At 43.4% G+C, this 15,705-nt stretch overlaps 1 protein-coding gene across 4 annotated transcripts in view; it reads right to left on the minus strand.

Annotated features, from left to right (window-relative positions):
- The window catches only part of znf827 (zinc finger protein 827), an 82,033-nt gene extending 66,653 nt beyond the window's left edge, over nt 1-15,380 (minus strand). For 2 of the 4 annotated variants that reach the window (XR_013628152.1, XM_058067031.2), the window contains exon 1: nt 14,889-15,375. Coding sequence is in view for 3 of the 4 variants with exons in the window: in XM_058067031.2 (XP_057923014.2) it covers nt 14,889-14,931 (43 nt within the window). In the remaining variant the exon portion in view is untranslated. Of the gene's footprint in view, nt 1-14,888 lie in introns of all 4 variants that reach the window. The other 2 variants (XM_058066773.2, XM_058066947.2) reach the window with 2 other exon arrangements.
- Nucleotides 15,381-15,705: the final 325 nt, after the last annotated feature.

Genomic DNA, 15,705 nt, shown 5'->3' on the forward strand with positions numbered 1-15,705 from the left:
AAAAAAAGAGGAAAAGGGCAGACCAGCCAGAGAGAGGAATGGCCGTGGCACAGCAGGAAATGCTAACTGCTAACCTCATTTACATGCAGGTCTATGGAGGACGGAGGGAGGGGTGGTGGGGGCTTATTCCGTTTCCAATCTCCATGTTAAATGCTGGCCGGGGCAGCTGATGGGAATGAGAGGCATTGTTCGGCTGCTCTTTCCCACTCCGTTCCACGGATACCTGCCTTGCTTTCTTCCACGGCATAAAGACACCGCCACATACAGTATGCGCTTGTTTACTCTGTGAATACTGCAAAAGCGGCCGCTCCATCTTTCCTGCCATAACCAGGTTGTGACCCGAGGCTGCCGCATTCAAAGCCATCCTTCACCCGCCGAGTCGGCTCCGTGGCATAATGATTGCTATGACAACCATCACTTAAAGCCGCGGGTAGGTGGAGGAGACGTGTCAGCTTCTCGTCTCCGCTCTTGATGATCTCATTTGCTAGCTGCTGGATACAACAAGGTCAGAGCGCGCTGAAGGTGGGAAAAGTGGACCGCCCGCGACAGGACAAGAACAAGAGTTTTTAAACAATTATACGCCGTCACGCAGGAAGTGGCGATGGTGGTCATCTTTGGCGAGCGACAGAGTGTATTTTAGGAGGATTTGTGCTAATCTCAAAAACCTTCTGGAGAAAAAGCAAATGCATCTGCCACTGACCACTCCCCTGCAGAGTAAGGGGGATTAAGAACCAACATGGCCCCCATTCAAAACACAACACCAGAGTGGGAACCTATGAGAACACATTTTGTGAATATAATTGTCGGGCCCTATGATCTCCACGTGAACCGAGTCTGCTCTTAAACGCGGGATCTCCCTGAAATTGACAAATTGTGGATAAAATGCTGTCGTTGTGAGGACAACGTGCGCTCGTGTGGCAAACTATTTGTACTGGTAATACTGGAAATACTGGTGAATGTTGGCGTGAACATTTAGAAAGACAACGCTCACAAAGCGTGAAGGGAAGCTAGCAAGGTTAGCCTGGTTGCATGAGTGTGTTTACATCGTGTTGTGTTGACCACTTCTTTACAATCAGTAACTGTTACATTTGTTCACTTCCTGCTTTCCTAATATAATTTAAGTTTTTTTTATTTATTATAGTTTTAAGGTTTTTTTACTTGATTAATTTTGCTTTTTTTTTAGTTTTATTTATTTTTCAAATTTTTTTTTGTTGTCACGTACCGAAGTACGAGGTGATATGAGCATCCAATGACATAATGGGTACCATAGTAAGTGTCAATATAGTGATATATATAGCACATCATGACTGGTTCAAGACTCTTCATCCTTGTATTTAGCAAACATCAACTGCTTGTATTGTTTCTTGAATTGGCTCATCGTTGTGCATTGTTTGAGGTCCTTACTCAATCCATTCCATAGTTTGATTCCCATATACTGAAATGCTATGGCTTTTTAACATAGTCCTAGCATATAGGTGTTTCATGCAGGCGGAAATTTTTTTGGGGGAAAATAAATAACACTTCATAGGGCTCGATAATTGAGATGCTTTCAAAGATCTGTGCGTACAGGATGTTTTTTCACTCATCACTCGTCAACTTGTTAGCTTCCTTTGTCGTTAGTGAACAATGGTGACTAAAGCTTGATTTACGCCTCTGCGTAGTCACAATGCCATCCCGTCCGACGTTTCCATGTTCTGCACTGAGGACGAGTGCTGAGCAAATATCCACTGAAAAATCAGGGAACAGCGTGTTCTCCGGTGAGCAACCATGACAGTCGTCACTTGCGTAGCTTGTTAACCACCTTCATTATCAGTTCACAATGTCGCCAAAAAAAAAAAAAACTAGGAAAGCAGGAAGTGAAGTATCAGATGGAGGGGTAGGATTTAATAAGCTTTGCTTCTTCCTACAAATGTTATGTGATTCTTGTTATGCATTAAAACGTAAAACGGGTCGGTGTCGACCCTAACACAAGAGGAAAATTAAGATGTTCCACAAGCTCCTCACCCAAAATGACGCCAAATGATACAACATAACTGTAGAAACAGCGCACCCTGTAGGCCTGCATTATATTACGCCTATAAGTACACTCGAACTGTGATGTTCTCTACTCCTAAATATCCCTGGATGATTCCAACTACATTTGGAACCTCATAAATAACCCTCTCCGCCGCACCGACAATGGCTTTTCTCTGAGAGATGACATCACATTGATGATTTTCCGGGATTTTTTTTTTTTTTTTGTCCGGCTGCCAAACACTTTCACTCTTTTTAGAGGTGATAGTGTTTCCCTGAAGAGCTACTAACCCACGTCGGTGGGTTTAAAAATAATAATAAAATAACATCACCTCCACATCGACTCTACACGTTGTCCCTGTTTAACTGCTGCAGGCACACAGATGTTAGCCAGGCTAGTTAAAGACATTAGCCTATGGCTTCCTCTTGACTTGGCCAGTGTGAAAACACACTAAGAGGAGTAGAGCGGAGATGGGGGTTAGCCTGGCTAGCGCATTAAAGGCTAAATAGAGGCAGGCTGTGCAACGAGAGAGTGCATAAGATGCCTGCTGCCCTCGCCTACCCACACAGGAAGTGAGGTCATCTCATAGCACTACGCCAAGCAGAGTGCATTCAGCGAAGAGGGACAAAGATCAACGTGTTGGCCAGCAGCCATTTTAAGCAGCCTGGAAAACGTATACATTGCTGATTACTAGCGCTTAGACAATATTATACCACTTAAGTAAGCAGTCCGTGTACAGTATGTGGGAACACGGGCCAAGTCATTTTGAATTCAAAACTTAATTAAAATGTGCAAACTTTCCAATTTCACACATTGGTTAGGAATGCTATGCATGTTCTGGATTTATCCGGAAACCCACAGGCCATCCGCTCCTTCCTCTTAAGATGATTTAAGCTGTGCTTTATTTCCCTACAAAGTAATTTAGTGGCTTTCTAGGAGCGAAACGTGAGTGTCCAGCAATAAATCACCACGCTGTTTAGAGTGGTCGTCTGGCAAGACCAACCAGCCCGGGCTCCAAAAGGACCACCATCACCACCACCGCCACCGCTTCCACCTCCTCCGCCTCTCTCATGCTCTCCCCATCCCTCATGCCTGTTAAAGGCTTGTCCTGCAGGGCCTGGATGCACTTGTGTGGTACAACAACAGAGAAACCGCCCAAAGCTCTTAACAGCTTTTCCTCTCCACTTCCTCTCTCCATCGCTCTCTCTCTCGCTCTCTCTAGCTGCAGCCACCACCAGCTCGCTCTATCGCTCTTCGCTCTGTCTTTCCCAGCTGCACCGGCGAGCTGTTCCGTATGAAACGCTGCCAGCTGAAAGCTCGCTACTCCTGTGAGATTGCTATTACTCAGTGCGAGCGAGGCTCCTGCTTAGCCAAAGGGCTGCTCTCCGAGCTGTAGATCTCCATGTTGTGACTTGTCAACACAGGGGGGGAAAAATCGTTAGCAAAACTCAAGCACTTCCATTCCGCACAGGAGGAACGTGGTGCGAGTTCTGATTAATACCACACAGAACTGGATCCATTAGGAAAACTTTGATGTTTCACAGGAGATCACTCTTGATGAAGTAGACAGGGATGCTAAGATCTGCTGTGTGCAGGTCTGGAATTGGCCAATTACAGTTATTCACCGGTGCATTTCATACAAAAAAAACAGCAAAAATGTAATATTACCGCCCTGTCCCACAGTAACATAGCATTCCAGCAATCAGATAATTAGACGAAATACAAAATACTTGACAGCAACAACAGTGCAGGATGATTTCGTGTTCTGGGTTTAAACCCAGCATTACTGACCAGTGACCACCTAAAAGGACTCCCATTATCACTTTTTCATCGTACTAAACCTCTAAACAGTTCTGTGCCACCACAGGAAACTTGTGCATGGCAAGTTTTGCACTTAGCTGCAGTGTCATTCTACTGCCACACGGCCATTTACTGCCATCACTCCCGCTCCTTGTTTATATGGCAGATGTAATTTTTTATTTTTTTGCTTGTCTGGCTAATATCCAACATCAACATCGGGACAACTGTGCAAATTAGACAATAGCCACGTTTACATGAGGAGTTTTTCTCTTTTTCCGAAAGCAATGGTATACATGGAAAGGAATATTCCAATGGCGTGTCTACATGCGGCGCTATAATCAACCGGAATAGTCAAAGGGGCATGCGCAGTAAAACGTAAACACCAACATCACGTGATACCGACTTCCTCCAGTTTTTCTTTCACTTGTCGGAATAACTCCGTATTGCCAGTTTTTCCTTCGTTCCAGTCTTGAAATTTAGTTTGAATCGAAAACAAACTTTCCGCAGCACAAGAGATTGGAATATTCCTTTCCATATATACCATTGTTTTCGGAAAGGTCATTCGGATAGAGAAAAACTCCTCATGTAAACGTGGCTAATGTCAATATTGTTGTTGTTTAGCTATCTGTTAGTTAGTGGGCTACTTCTTGGTTCACGGAAGATAACTTGAGACTAGACTGATTGGGATTTTGGTTTACCGAATCCTTTAGTCAGAATTATGTGGTTACTGTAAATAAAAATTAATGAATGCCAGAGCTTATATTTATCTCAAAGAGTTAATAATGGATTTGGAGCGCGTGAGAAAGTGGAAAGGGAAATTGTCATTAGCAACTGTACAGTAATACCTTGTTTATCGGTGTTAAACAACAGAACGGCAACACATGAGTTTCATACCAACAACTAAGAAGTACAACCAATATTTTAATACACATGCAGAGATAGATATGATGACCATGTGAAGTACTCCAAAAAAACCTGCCTACAACCATGGCTGTAGTTTATGCCGAAGTTTTATGATTTGGCGCCAATTAGAAATGGCGGTTATTTGCCTTTGTAGACCACGAACACGACAACAACAGTTGACTCGGCGGTTCATCTCGTTATCGCCGCTACCGTATATCCCCATCCGAAACATTTAACATTGCCACTTGCCAGTTCTTCTGCCCTCCATTGTCAGCAAACAGCTGACGGCTGGGTCGTGGTCTACCTTACCGCCATGGCGGCTCTCTGGCTGCCTTCCACTGGCTATGATTATAATGACCTTGGTGGGGCCCGGACTTGAAAACACTGGATTAAGAGGAAAGGAAAATGAGAGGAGGTTTCCATTTCGCCCTTGGCATAAAATTTAAGGGAAATATTCTGCCAAGAATCCCCCTACTCTCACACCACACACACACACACACGAGCCCTGCCTGCTCAGATGGATGGTCATTGGGGTCTCTGGTCTATGTCGTTCGATCGCAGCTCAAGCGAAAAATGATACACAAGCTTGAACTGGGAAATGAATCCACACCACGCGCTGTCACAGGGAGCACAAACACTCGCTTTTAGGGCATCCGTTCTCATTGGCAGCGCTGCGCTGTGTTTTATTTGATAGTAGCTGAAATCATTGGGGCTGATGAGGATTAACAGTTGGCGGGGTAAGGTTTAATGGGCCCGGTTTCACCAAAGCAGCAAGGACCCTATGTTTGGATCAATACTGACACATAAATGTTAACCTTATTTGCAGCTCCAGACAAATGACGGCACACGTATAGACACCGGGGTGACTTAGAATCATCCGTTGTACTTGAACTTGGAATACATGTCTTTCAATGTGTAGTTTTATGTTGGGAATATCGCATGAAATACTTTGGACACTTGGGAAGTGACTGTCATTCATCTTCTACCAAATGTATAACCATTCATTCATTCATTTTCTACCTTCTTTCTTTGTCCTCATGAGGGTCTGAGGGTGCTGGAGCCTATCCCAGCTGTCTTCGGGCGAGAGGCGGTGTACACCCTGGACTGGTCGCCAGCCAATCACAGGGCACATATAGACAAACAACCATTCACACCCACATTCATACCTTTCATAGACAATTTGGAGTCGCTAATTAACCTAGCATGTTTTTGGAATGTGGGAGGAAATCGGGGTAGCATCGTTGTGGCATCGTTGTTTAGACATTTTGTCTAAAAATGCACCCCCTCCTTTTCTTTTTTCTTCTTTTCTATCCCCTCCTGCTCCGGTCTAACCACTCCAAATTTACAAAACAACAAAACATCATTCATCCATCCATTCATTATCCTCATGAGGGCCACATGGGGTGCTGGAGCCTATCCTCGCTGTCTTCGGGCGAGAGTAGGGGTACACCCTGGACTGGTGGCCAGCCAATCACAGGGCACATATAGACAAACAACCATTCACACTCACATTCATACCTATGGACAATTTGGAGTCGGCAATTAACCTAGCATGTTTTTGGAATGTGGGAGGAAACCGGAGTCCCCAGAGAAAACCCACGCATGCACGGAGAGCATTCAAACTCCACACAGAGAGTGGAATAGAACCCAGTGATGTCTGTGCGCTAACCACTCGACCGCCGTGCAGCCCGTTAATTAGGTTAATTGGTGACTCTATATTGTCCATAGGTATGAATGTGAGTGTGAATGGTTGTTTGTCTATATGTGCCCTGTGATTGGCTGGCCCGAAGACAGCTGGGATAGGCTCCAGCATACCCACAGCCCTACAGATGGATGGACGTTCAGTCTCATTTGCCATTGAAGAACCAAAACCTGACTTTTTAGAGTCACATTGTAATAGGATGCCTCAATTGCAACTAATTGTCTTGTGTCATCTCCTCCCTCTCGGATATGCCACAATCTTCTAAGCAGCATTAGTCTCAAAAAGTAGGTGTTGTACTCGAACCACAGCAGCTCAGCCGCACAACGTTGCAGACCGCGGAGCGTGGGGTCACCGAGTGCCGAGGTGCATAAAAGTCGCCAACGCTGTGCTGACTCAATAACTACAGGGTTCCTAACTTCCTCTGGCATTAACATCAGGGCAAAGACGGCACACCTGAGATTCATGACATGAGTTTCTATTATGTAGGTAGGATAGGTATGCGTATTAAAAAAATATCTGGAACAGCGGCGTAACAAATCATTCTTGTCAATCACGTAGATTGATGGTTGAAAGACAAAACCTTCTCTCTCGAGACTAGTACAACCAATGGAAACAAGGTGATGTTATTTTTGTGTCCAGTGCTCTGACACATACCTCGACCACAAAACCGGTTCCTATCTTTAGTTGACACCAAACTCCTACACCCATAATTTGTCAATAAATTATTAATATTGCATTTATCCTGAATACCTTTTGTCAGACCTTGAAGAAAAACCTAACCGCTTTAATGCTACATACTTAAACACCGAGTAACAGAAGTAAACATGAGGATAAGCGGCCTAGAAAATGGATGGATGGATGGACATCGCTAGGGGCTAAAACTGTTGCAGCACCAGTAATGTCCATCTTCTCAACGCCATTATTATACGCATTATGTGTAATATTTGTAATCTGTCCTTGATTTGCTTTTGTCTTTACAATCATACTCATTTTTGCATATCTTCAAAACAAATTCAATGTGTGAGGTGACATAATTTTTAAGGACAGTTCTTGTGGGCGATGGAGATACCTGTTAAAAACAAGATGTCAATAGTTATTTAGCTTGGTCGCACCCGGGAACAGGAAAAGATAACGTTCAATCTTGCTAATATTTTATAATTAAGCTCGGCACATGTTTTATATAGATATGTATTTTTTTATTTTTTAATAAAAGTGGACTTGTGAATGGCGTATAGAAGGGTTTAGATTCTGTTCCACAGATGGCGCTAATGCACACGAAAGCTGCTTGCCAACCGCCAATAAACAACAGAAGGAGAAAAAGAACGCAGTCTGACAACTTTCCGATTGAGCGGGTACAAGATACCTCAATCGGATTGGGGAAAGGAATATTCCACCCCTGTGAATCCGATTATATATTCATTCGGATTGGCGCTTTTCTTTCGGAATGAGGTGTACACAATGGTTAGATTTTTTCCGTTTGAGCAAATAACCCGAATGGAATCAGAATATTTGGGTCCATGTATACGTGGCTACTGTACTGTACTGTTTTAGCCAATGTAGCCGTTCAGTGTACATATTGCGGCCAAAGAATTAAACTAACCAAACATCCACTTTGAACTAACCTAAAAGTTTCTACGTTCCATTTTGTCAGAGGCTGATGTGAGTCACTCGCGACACGACTACGTTACTTGGATGACAGCTACTGATGTCATGATGCCGCCTCATAGGCAGCAAGCTGTGTGACAGATGGGGAAATAAAGGCAGTCTAATTGTAACCTAAACATGTGCTTTGATGCCTTAGTGGGGCATCACCTCTGGTAGTTTAGAACTGTTGCAATGCCTTATGCCTTATAAGGCCTTGAGACAGAGGAGGCGCTGACCTTTACAGTTGTGTGAAGTGTACTACAATACACAGTGGAAACATCGTTTGAATGTTCCTGGTGGAATTTATGGACGGGCCTGCTAATAAGGAAGTAAAATGATACAAATGCAAAAACACACGGCAAGGTCACAGAAGGAAGAAGAGTAGTTTTCACCATGGCACCTGAGGTCATGTTTACTTGTCAAGAGTGAAGGCGCCATACTGTACTGTGACCTCCATTGCTGGCTTATACACACACACACACACACACACATTTGCATGCTCTCTTTAACATGCCGCACATAAACAATGAGTCTTCCCAAAGCAGGAGCGGGTAAAAGATTTGACGGCATGATAACCTTAGGCAAAAGTATTATGGTTTTACACTATCACAGTTCATTACTATGAAAAATGTGGTATTTAGAAATTCACTCATTCATTCATTTTCTACCGCTTATCCTCACAAAGGTTGCGGGGGTGCTGGAGCCTATCCCAGCTGTCTTCGTGCAAGAGGCGGGGTACACCCTGGACTGGTGGCCAGCCAATCACAGGGCACATATAGACAAACAACCATTCACACTCACATTCATACCTATGGACAATTTGGAGTGGCTAATTAACCTAGCATGTTTTTGGAATGTGGGAGGAAACCGGAGTACCTGGAGAAAACCCACGCATGCACGGGGAGAACATGCAAACTCCACACAGAGATGGCCAAAGGTGGGATTGGGACTGAACTCCAGTCTCCTAGCTGTGAGGTCTGCGTGCTAACCACTCGACCACCGTGCAGCCTGAAGTTGAACACATGTATTTAAAATAAATAACGTTAAATAACGGTTCAATTCCACCCTCGGCCTGCTGGGTTCATGCTAGGTTAATTGGCGACTCCAAATTGTCCATAGGTATGAATGTGAGTGTGAATGGTTGTTTGTCTATATGTGCCCTGTGATTGGCTGGCCACCAGTCCAGGGTGTACCCCGCCTCTCACCCGAAGATAGCTGGGATAGGCTCCAGCACCCCCGCAACCCTCATGAGAATAAGCGGTAGAAAATGAATGAATATTAATATGGGCATCGGTGCTGCACGGTGGAAGAGTGGTAAGCACGCAGACCTCGCAGCAAGGAGACCAGGGTTCAATTCCACCCTAATTCCATCTCAGTGTGGCGTTTGCATGTTATCCCCGTGCATGTGTGGGTTTTCTCCGGGTACTCCGGTTTCCTCCCACATTACAAAAAATAAAAACATGCTAAGCTAATTGGTGACTCCAAATTGTCCATAGGTATGAATGTGAGTGTGAATGGTTGTTTGTCTATATGTGCCCTGTGATTGGCTGGCCACCAGTCCGGGGTGTACCCTGCCTCTCGCCTGAAGCCAGCTGGGATAGGCTCCAGCAACCCCTGCTCAGTATATCTGATGGCGGTTGCTGCTTGTTGTTCGGTAGAGTGTAAACTGTTTACACCACTTATCTTCAACTCCTGACTTGTTCTCAATCACATTTCCACATTTGGTGACCCTCGACGTGAGTAATATGTCGACCGACATCAGCGCGGCAGCACAGCTCGACGCTAACAAGGCACCTAACGTCGCTGTTATCTATTCCGAAATGGCACAACTTTTGGCAACAGCGGCCACCCCTGTGGTTTCAACACATCAAACCTCCACTTTACCTCATTTGTGACTTCTTTATACCGTGAAACTAGTAACTGGCCAATGCTTAATCTCCACTCACTAGCTGTGCCACAGAGAGTGTGTAAAGTCTGTGTAAAGATGCCCCCCCCCACTACCACACACATACATATATATATGTGAGGCTCTGCTAGGGTGTTGTTGGCTGGATAATGACAACACACAGACTGACAGCAAATGACATGGGTTGTGGACACGTCCAACTCTGACAGTTTTTTCGCTGACAGTTTGTTAACTGAGGAGGAGAACCGGAATGTCATTTGGAAAAGGCTTTCATTTAAACAAAAAGGCGCATGTCATTTGGAAGGTACTTAAGATTTGTCAGACTAAAATGTGATTGCTGCATAAGATGACTAGTATCAACACATTTGATACTATTTCGGAAATTGCCATATTTATTTTTACTTTCTGAATTTTTCCTCATTTGTGTATTGAAAAAAACAACAATAGCCACGTTTTCATGATGAGTTTTTCTCTTTCCGAATGACCTTTCCAAAAGCAATGGTATACATGGAAAGGAATATTCCAATGGCGTGTCTACATGCGGCGCTATAATCAACCAGAATAGTCAATGGGGCATGCCCAGTAAAACGTAAACACCAACATCACGTGATACCGACTTCCTCCAGTTTTTCTTTCACTTGTCGGAATAACTCCGTATTGCCAGTTTTTCCTTCGTTCCAGTCTTTTTGGAATTTGGGCTATGCCAATTTATAGACAACATGCTGCTGCCTGTGTTCCAATGTGGATGTGGGTGTGGGTGGCTGGAGTGGTGATACATGACGAGAGCTACTTTGTGGATGTGAAGAAGAACTTTTGCCGACATCGGTGATCGGTTCCTAGAGTATATCTAAGTTTTGCATGGAAAAATCACGCTTTTCCTTGACTGACCTCTCGGGAAGCATGGAATTACACGGCTCTCTATGACATATACGTCGGATATATGCGACCTGACCTTTAATACTGCGGTTGCATTGCATACATATCGGATTATAATATCCACATACCAATGAGGTCTGACTTGCGTTTGAAAAAATCTGAATTGTGCTGTTCACATTGACATGAAAAACATCAGATACAGGAAAAGACCTGCAGAATGAACATAGCTTCAGATACTTAAATCGACCTGTAGCTATAATTCCAGATTGAACAAAGCAAAATTTCTTAATCAGAAATCACTCCACACTCTTTATTGCTCTCTGGTTCTACCATATCTTATTTATTGTGTGGAAATATGGGCTAATAACTATAAAAGCAATCTTCACTCGTTAAATGTACTGCAAAAAAAGGCCAGTAAGGATAATTCATAATGCCGCCTACAGAGAACATACTAACTCCTTATTTCTAAAATCACATATACTTCAACTTGCTGATATAGCTAATCTTCAAACAGCTAAAATAATGCATAAGGCTAAAAACAACCAATTAGCTAAAAATGTCATCCAATACTTCTCTACTAGAGAGGAGAAATATGATCTCAGGGAAGAAGTACATTTGAAACACTTATATGCTAGGACTACGTTAGCATTAGCATAGCATTTCAGTATGTGGAATCAAACTATGGAATGGATTGAGTAAGGACCTCAAACAATGCACAACGATGAGCCAATTCAAGAAACAATACAAGCAGTTGATGTTTGCTAAATACAAGGATGAAGAGTCTTGAACCAGTCATGATGTGCTATATATATCACTATATTGACACTTACTATGGTACCCATTATGTCATTGGATGCTCATATCACCTCCTACTTCGGTACGTGACAAAAAATAAAATTAAAAAAATAAATAAAACTAAAAAAAAAAGCAAAATTAATCAAGTAAAAAACCTTAAAACTATTATTAGGAAATCAGGAAGTGAACAAATGTAACAGTTACTGATTGTAAAAGTACCAGATGGAGGGGTAGGATTTAATAAGCTTTGCTTCTTCCTACTCCTTTTGGACATGTGGAACTGTGAACTGATTATGGGATGTATTCAATTGTAATCTGATGCATGTTCAAATGAAATAAAACCATTACCATAATAATATAACAGTTCAGCAGAACAGTCAAAATAAAGCCTGATGGAACAATATTAAAATGGACTTGCCACAGCATCCTAGTCTATATGCACATGTTGAAGACTGTTTTTTGTCACACTGAGACAGGAGTATACACTACAAAGATGGTGGGAAAAAAAATGTCTGACATCTAAATTATTCCGCAAAAATGAAAAGAATAGCTTCAACACTTGTTTATAAGCCAGTATCAAACATCTGCATGACAGTTGTTTTGTACCAACACAAGTCCCTTCTTTCCCATACCTTCCTTGTGTTTTTATGATTCAGTAGGTGAGAACTAGCCAGACAAGCACAATGTCCCGTTGTCTGCGGCACGTGTGAAATGACAACACCGAGCTGATTCTTCCTGCCACAACGTCCCGCCAGTTCATGTGTGAAAACCGGTCTTCCTTTACTCCTTTAGCTGCGCATCGGCTCGCGAGCCAAACATCTCTTTCACAGTTCCATATGCACGTCGTCCTTCCTGTCCTGTGACAGCAGTCTGTCTGCAAGTTCAAGTTGGGGTGGCGCACCTGAGTGGGACACCTCCAGATTGGACAGCTAAAATATTTCGAATGAATATGCCTCCCAAGTTGAACAAAAACCAGGATATTGATACCAATATTGGTATCAGATATTGGTCCAATATCGGAATATATCAACCTGTATCTAAAACTTCCAAGCAAGCAGTCCAAGAGTACCAGGCCTTCGCTTCAGCACACAAACCATGTGATCATAACAGTGTGTGCTAGCATGTTTAGCAGCTGTGAGTCTGTTTTACTTCAAGGTCCGAAAACAACAAAACCTGTCATTCACATGTTTCCCGTGGTGGCAAGTTTAATACCGCCAATCTCATCACGAATTTAAAAAGAAGGATTTTACATTTTTAATATTTACATACTGTACATGTCTGCAAGGAGTTGCTTTAAATCTCATTGTACATGTGTGCATTAACAACTGCTATACATATATATTTTTTTTTAATTGTAATTTTATTTATTTTTTTATTTTATTAATATTTTATTTTTTACATTTTAAATATTTACATACTGTACATGTCTGCAACTTGAAGTATGACGAGTGGTTAGCGTCCGTGTGACACTTGCTGTACTGTTGTTTACAACAGCGGTATTAATGCAGACTGAGCAGTTTGCGCATTACTGCCACTACAAAATTGGTTCTGTGTTGTAATAATTGTTCATAAATGACCCGGTATCACGTGATGTTGGTGTTTACGTTTTACTGCGCATGCCCCGTTGACTATTCTGGTTGATTATAGCGCCGCATGTAGACACGCAATTGGAATATTCCTTTCCATGTGTATCATTGCTTTCGGAAAGGTCATTCAGATAGAGAAAAACTCATGTAAACGTGGCTAATGTCAATAATGTTGTTGTTTAGCTATCTGTTAGTTAGTGGGCTACTTCTTGGTTCACAGAAGATAACTTGAGACTAGACTGATTGGGATTTGGGTTTACCGAATCCTTTAGTCAGAATTATGTGGTTACCTTAAATAAAAATTAATTATTGCCAGAGCTTATATTTACCTGGATTTGGAGCACGTGAGAAAGTGGAAAAAGGGAAACACATCGTCATTAACAACTACATAGTAATACCTTGTTTATCGGAGTTAAACAATAGAACGGCAACACATGAGTTTCATACCAAGAACTAAGAAGTACAACCAATATTTTAATGCGCATGCAGAGATAGATATGATGACCATATTGATTATAGCGGCGCATGTAGACACGCGATTGGAATATTCCTTTCCATGTATACCATTGCTTTCGGAAAGGTCATTCGGAAAGAGAAAAACTCCTGCGCCTTACCATAATTACAACATTGGTTCTGTTGTTACTGTGTTCTAACTTGTTAATAAACTGCTCTGCGGTCAAAGAGAGCTTATGTTGTGGTTACACTGACTCATCACATCAGACGCATCACTCAATGATTCCATCTATTTGCATACCAATATGACTAAACTGAAAAAAAGATGCAAAAAAAAAAAAGAATCATTCCTTCACTCATCTTTGCAACCGCAAAACAGTCCCCTAGCGATCAGAGTGTGTAACTGCAGCCTTCCTCCCCCAATTCCCTGCACTGATAAAGGGATCCAAACAGGACACATCCGTTATTATGGAGGGTCAACATTTAAAAAGCAAGCCAACAGCAAGAAAGGAGACATGTTATTAAAAGGTGGCTACTGCAGCACGGCTGTAGCATTTGTCCCTCCTGGTCTTATTGATCGGAGTCTGTCTGCAATGAATGGCTGCAAAGGCATAAGACGAATAAGAAGACGAGGAGGAGCAGAAGGAGGAGTAGAGGAGGAGGAGGAGGGGAAAACCCTAAACTTCAGGTGACCGATCATGGCCACATTTCTTAACAGACAGCACTCTTAATAGCTAAAAAAAACATTAAAAAACATAAAAATATGTCTGTTTAAAGAGTGACGAGGAATGAAGTTGAGCTAATGCTAATGCTAACAGGGACCACTCGAGTAGCAGGGCAGCCAGACTCCGGCTCGTCTGATCCGGCTGACCCTTCATTTTATTGCGGCCACACTTCCACCAGATCATATACCCCCCCCTCTCCGTACCCGAGAAGAGGTAAAAAGAGGCGGACATGTTAGCGAAAAAACACCCCCGGCGGCGGTGGGCGAAGAAGGCGACACACATTGTTGCCAAGTGAGCGCAACCTTTGAGAAGCTGCTTCTTCTTTATTTTTTTTTTGTAATCGCGTAATAATAAAAGGCGACGCTATGCTAACAACATGGCTGCCTCGCTCGGACCCGCTAAAAAAAAAGGCAGCCTTTTGTCTCTTTCACCTCTTTAACCTCGACAACTACAGCGAGAATGGCGTAAAAAAAAGACGACTTACGTGAAGGCAGGCGCTTGGGTTGCTCCTGCTTCCTCCTTGGCATTTTCCTCCTCCGTTGTTTTTTTAAATCACATTCTCCTCGTCCTGCTGCGGGGCGACGAAGGGAAGAGGCTTGCTCCCCATTTGAGGAGACCGCCGGGGAGCCCGGGAGCTTGACGGCAACGGGGGGGTGGACTCTCTGGCTTGCGGTCGTGCACCTGGCTTGGCTGGCTGGTTGTCTTCAAGTGGACCGTCGGGCAAGGAGGGGGAAAGAGGGGAGCCCGGGCAAGGCGGAGGAGGAGAAGGAGGAAGGAGGAGGCACCAGCACCAGTACCACCACCACCGCCGCCGCTTGCTTGCCTTGCTTTGCCTGCCTGTGTCTCCTCGGAGCCCCCAACTAACTAACACTAATGCAGGGATCAAAGGGCAGCAACAGCAGAGCAGACGCGGGCGGGCGGGCGTGCGCGCGCGCTCACGCACTCCCTCGCTCGCTGACTCGCTCGCTTTACTCTCGCACGCACGTGCTCGCCCCCGAGAGTGGCGTACGGACAAGGTGCCCCCCAAAGCTCTCGAGCGGGTACTACCGGAAAAGAAACGTGTCTGACAGCGGCCACCATATTGGACAGGTCAAATTACACGTCAAAATGGCATCATTGTATTTTTTTTTTACGTCTATCACAGTAAGAAATTGACTTTCTTTTTGAATAAAACAGTGACGTGTTCCATTCTTAATGTGACGTTTTTAACACGAATGTCATTATTTATGACGTACATGTTTAACAACAGGTACATTTGACTATGAAACAATGACCCACAATAGCAAAACAATAACACAATT

The sequence above is a fragment of the Doryrhamphus excisus genome, linkage group LG9 (genome assembly GCF_037039965.1).
Source record: "Doryrhamphus excisus strain RoL-2023G ecotype Guam linkage group LG9, RoL_Dexc_Guam_v1.1, whole genome shotgun sequence".
NCBI classification, from domain to species: domain Eukaryota; kingdom Metazoa; phylum Chordata; class Actinopteri; order Syngnathiformes; family Syngnathidae; genus Doryrhamphus; species Doryrhamphus excisus.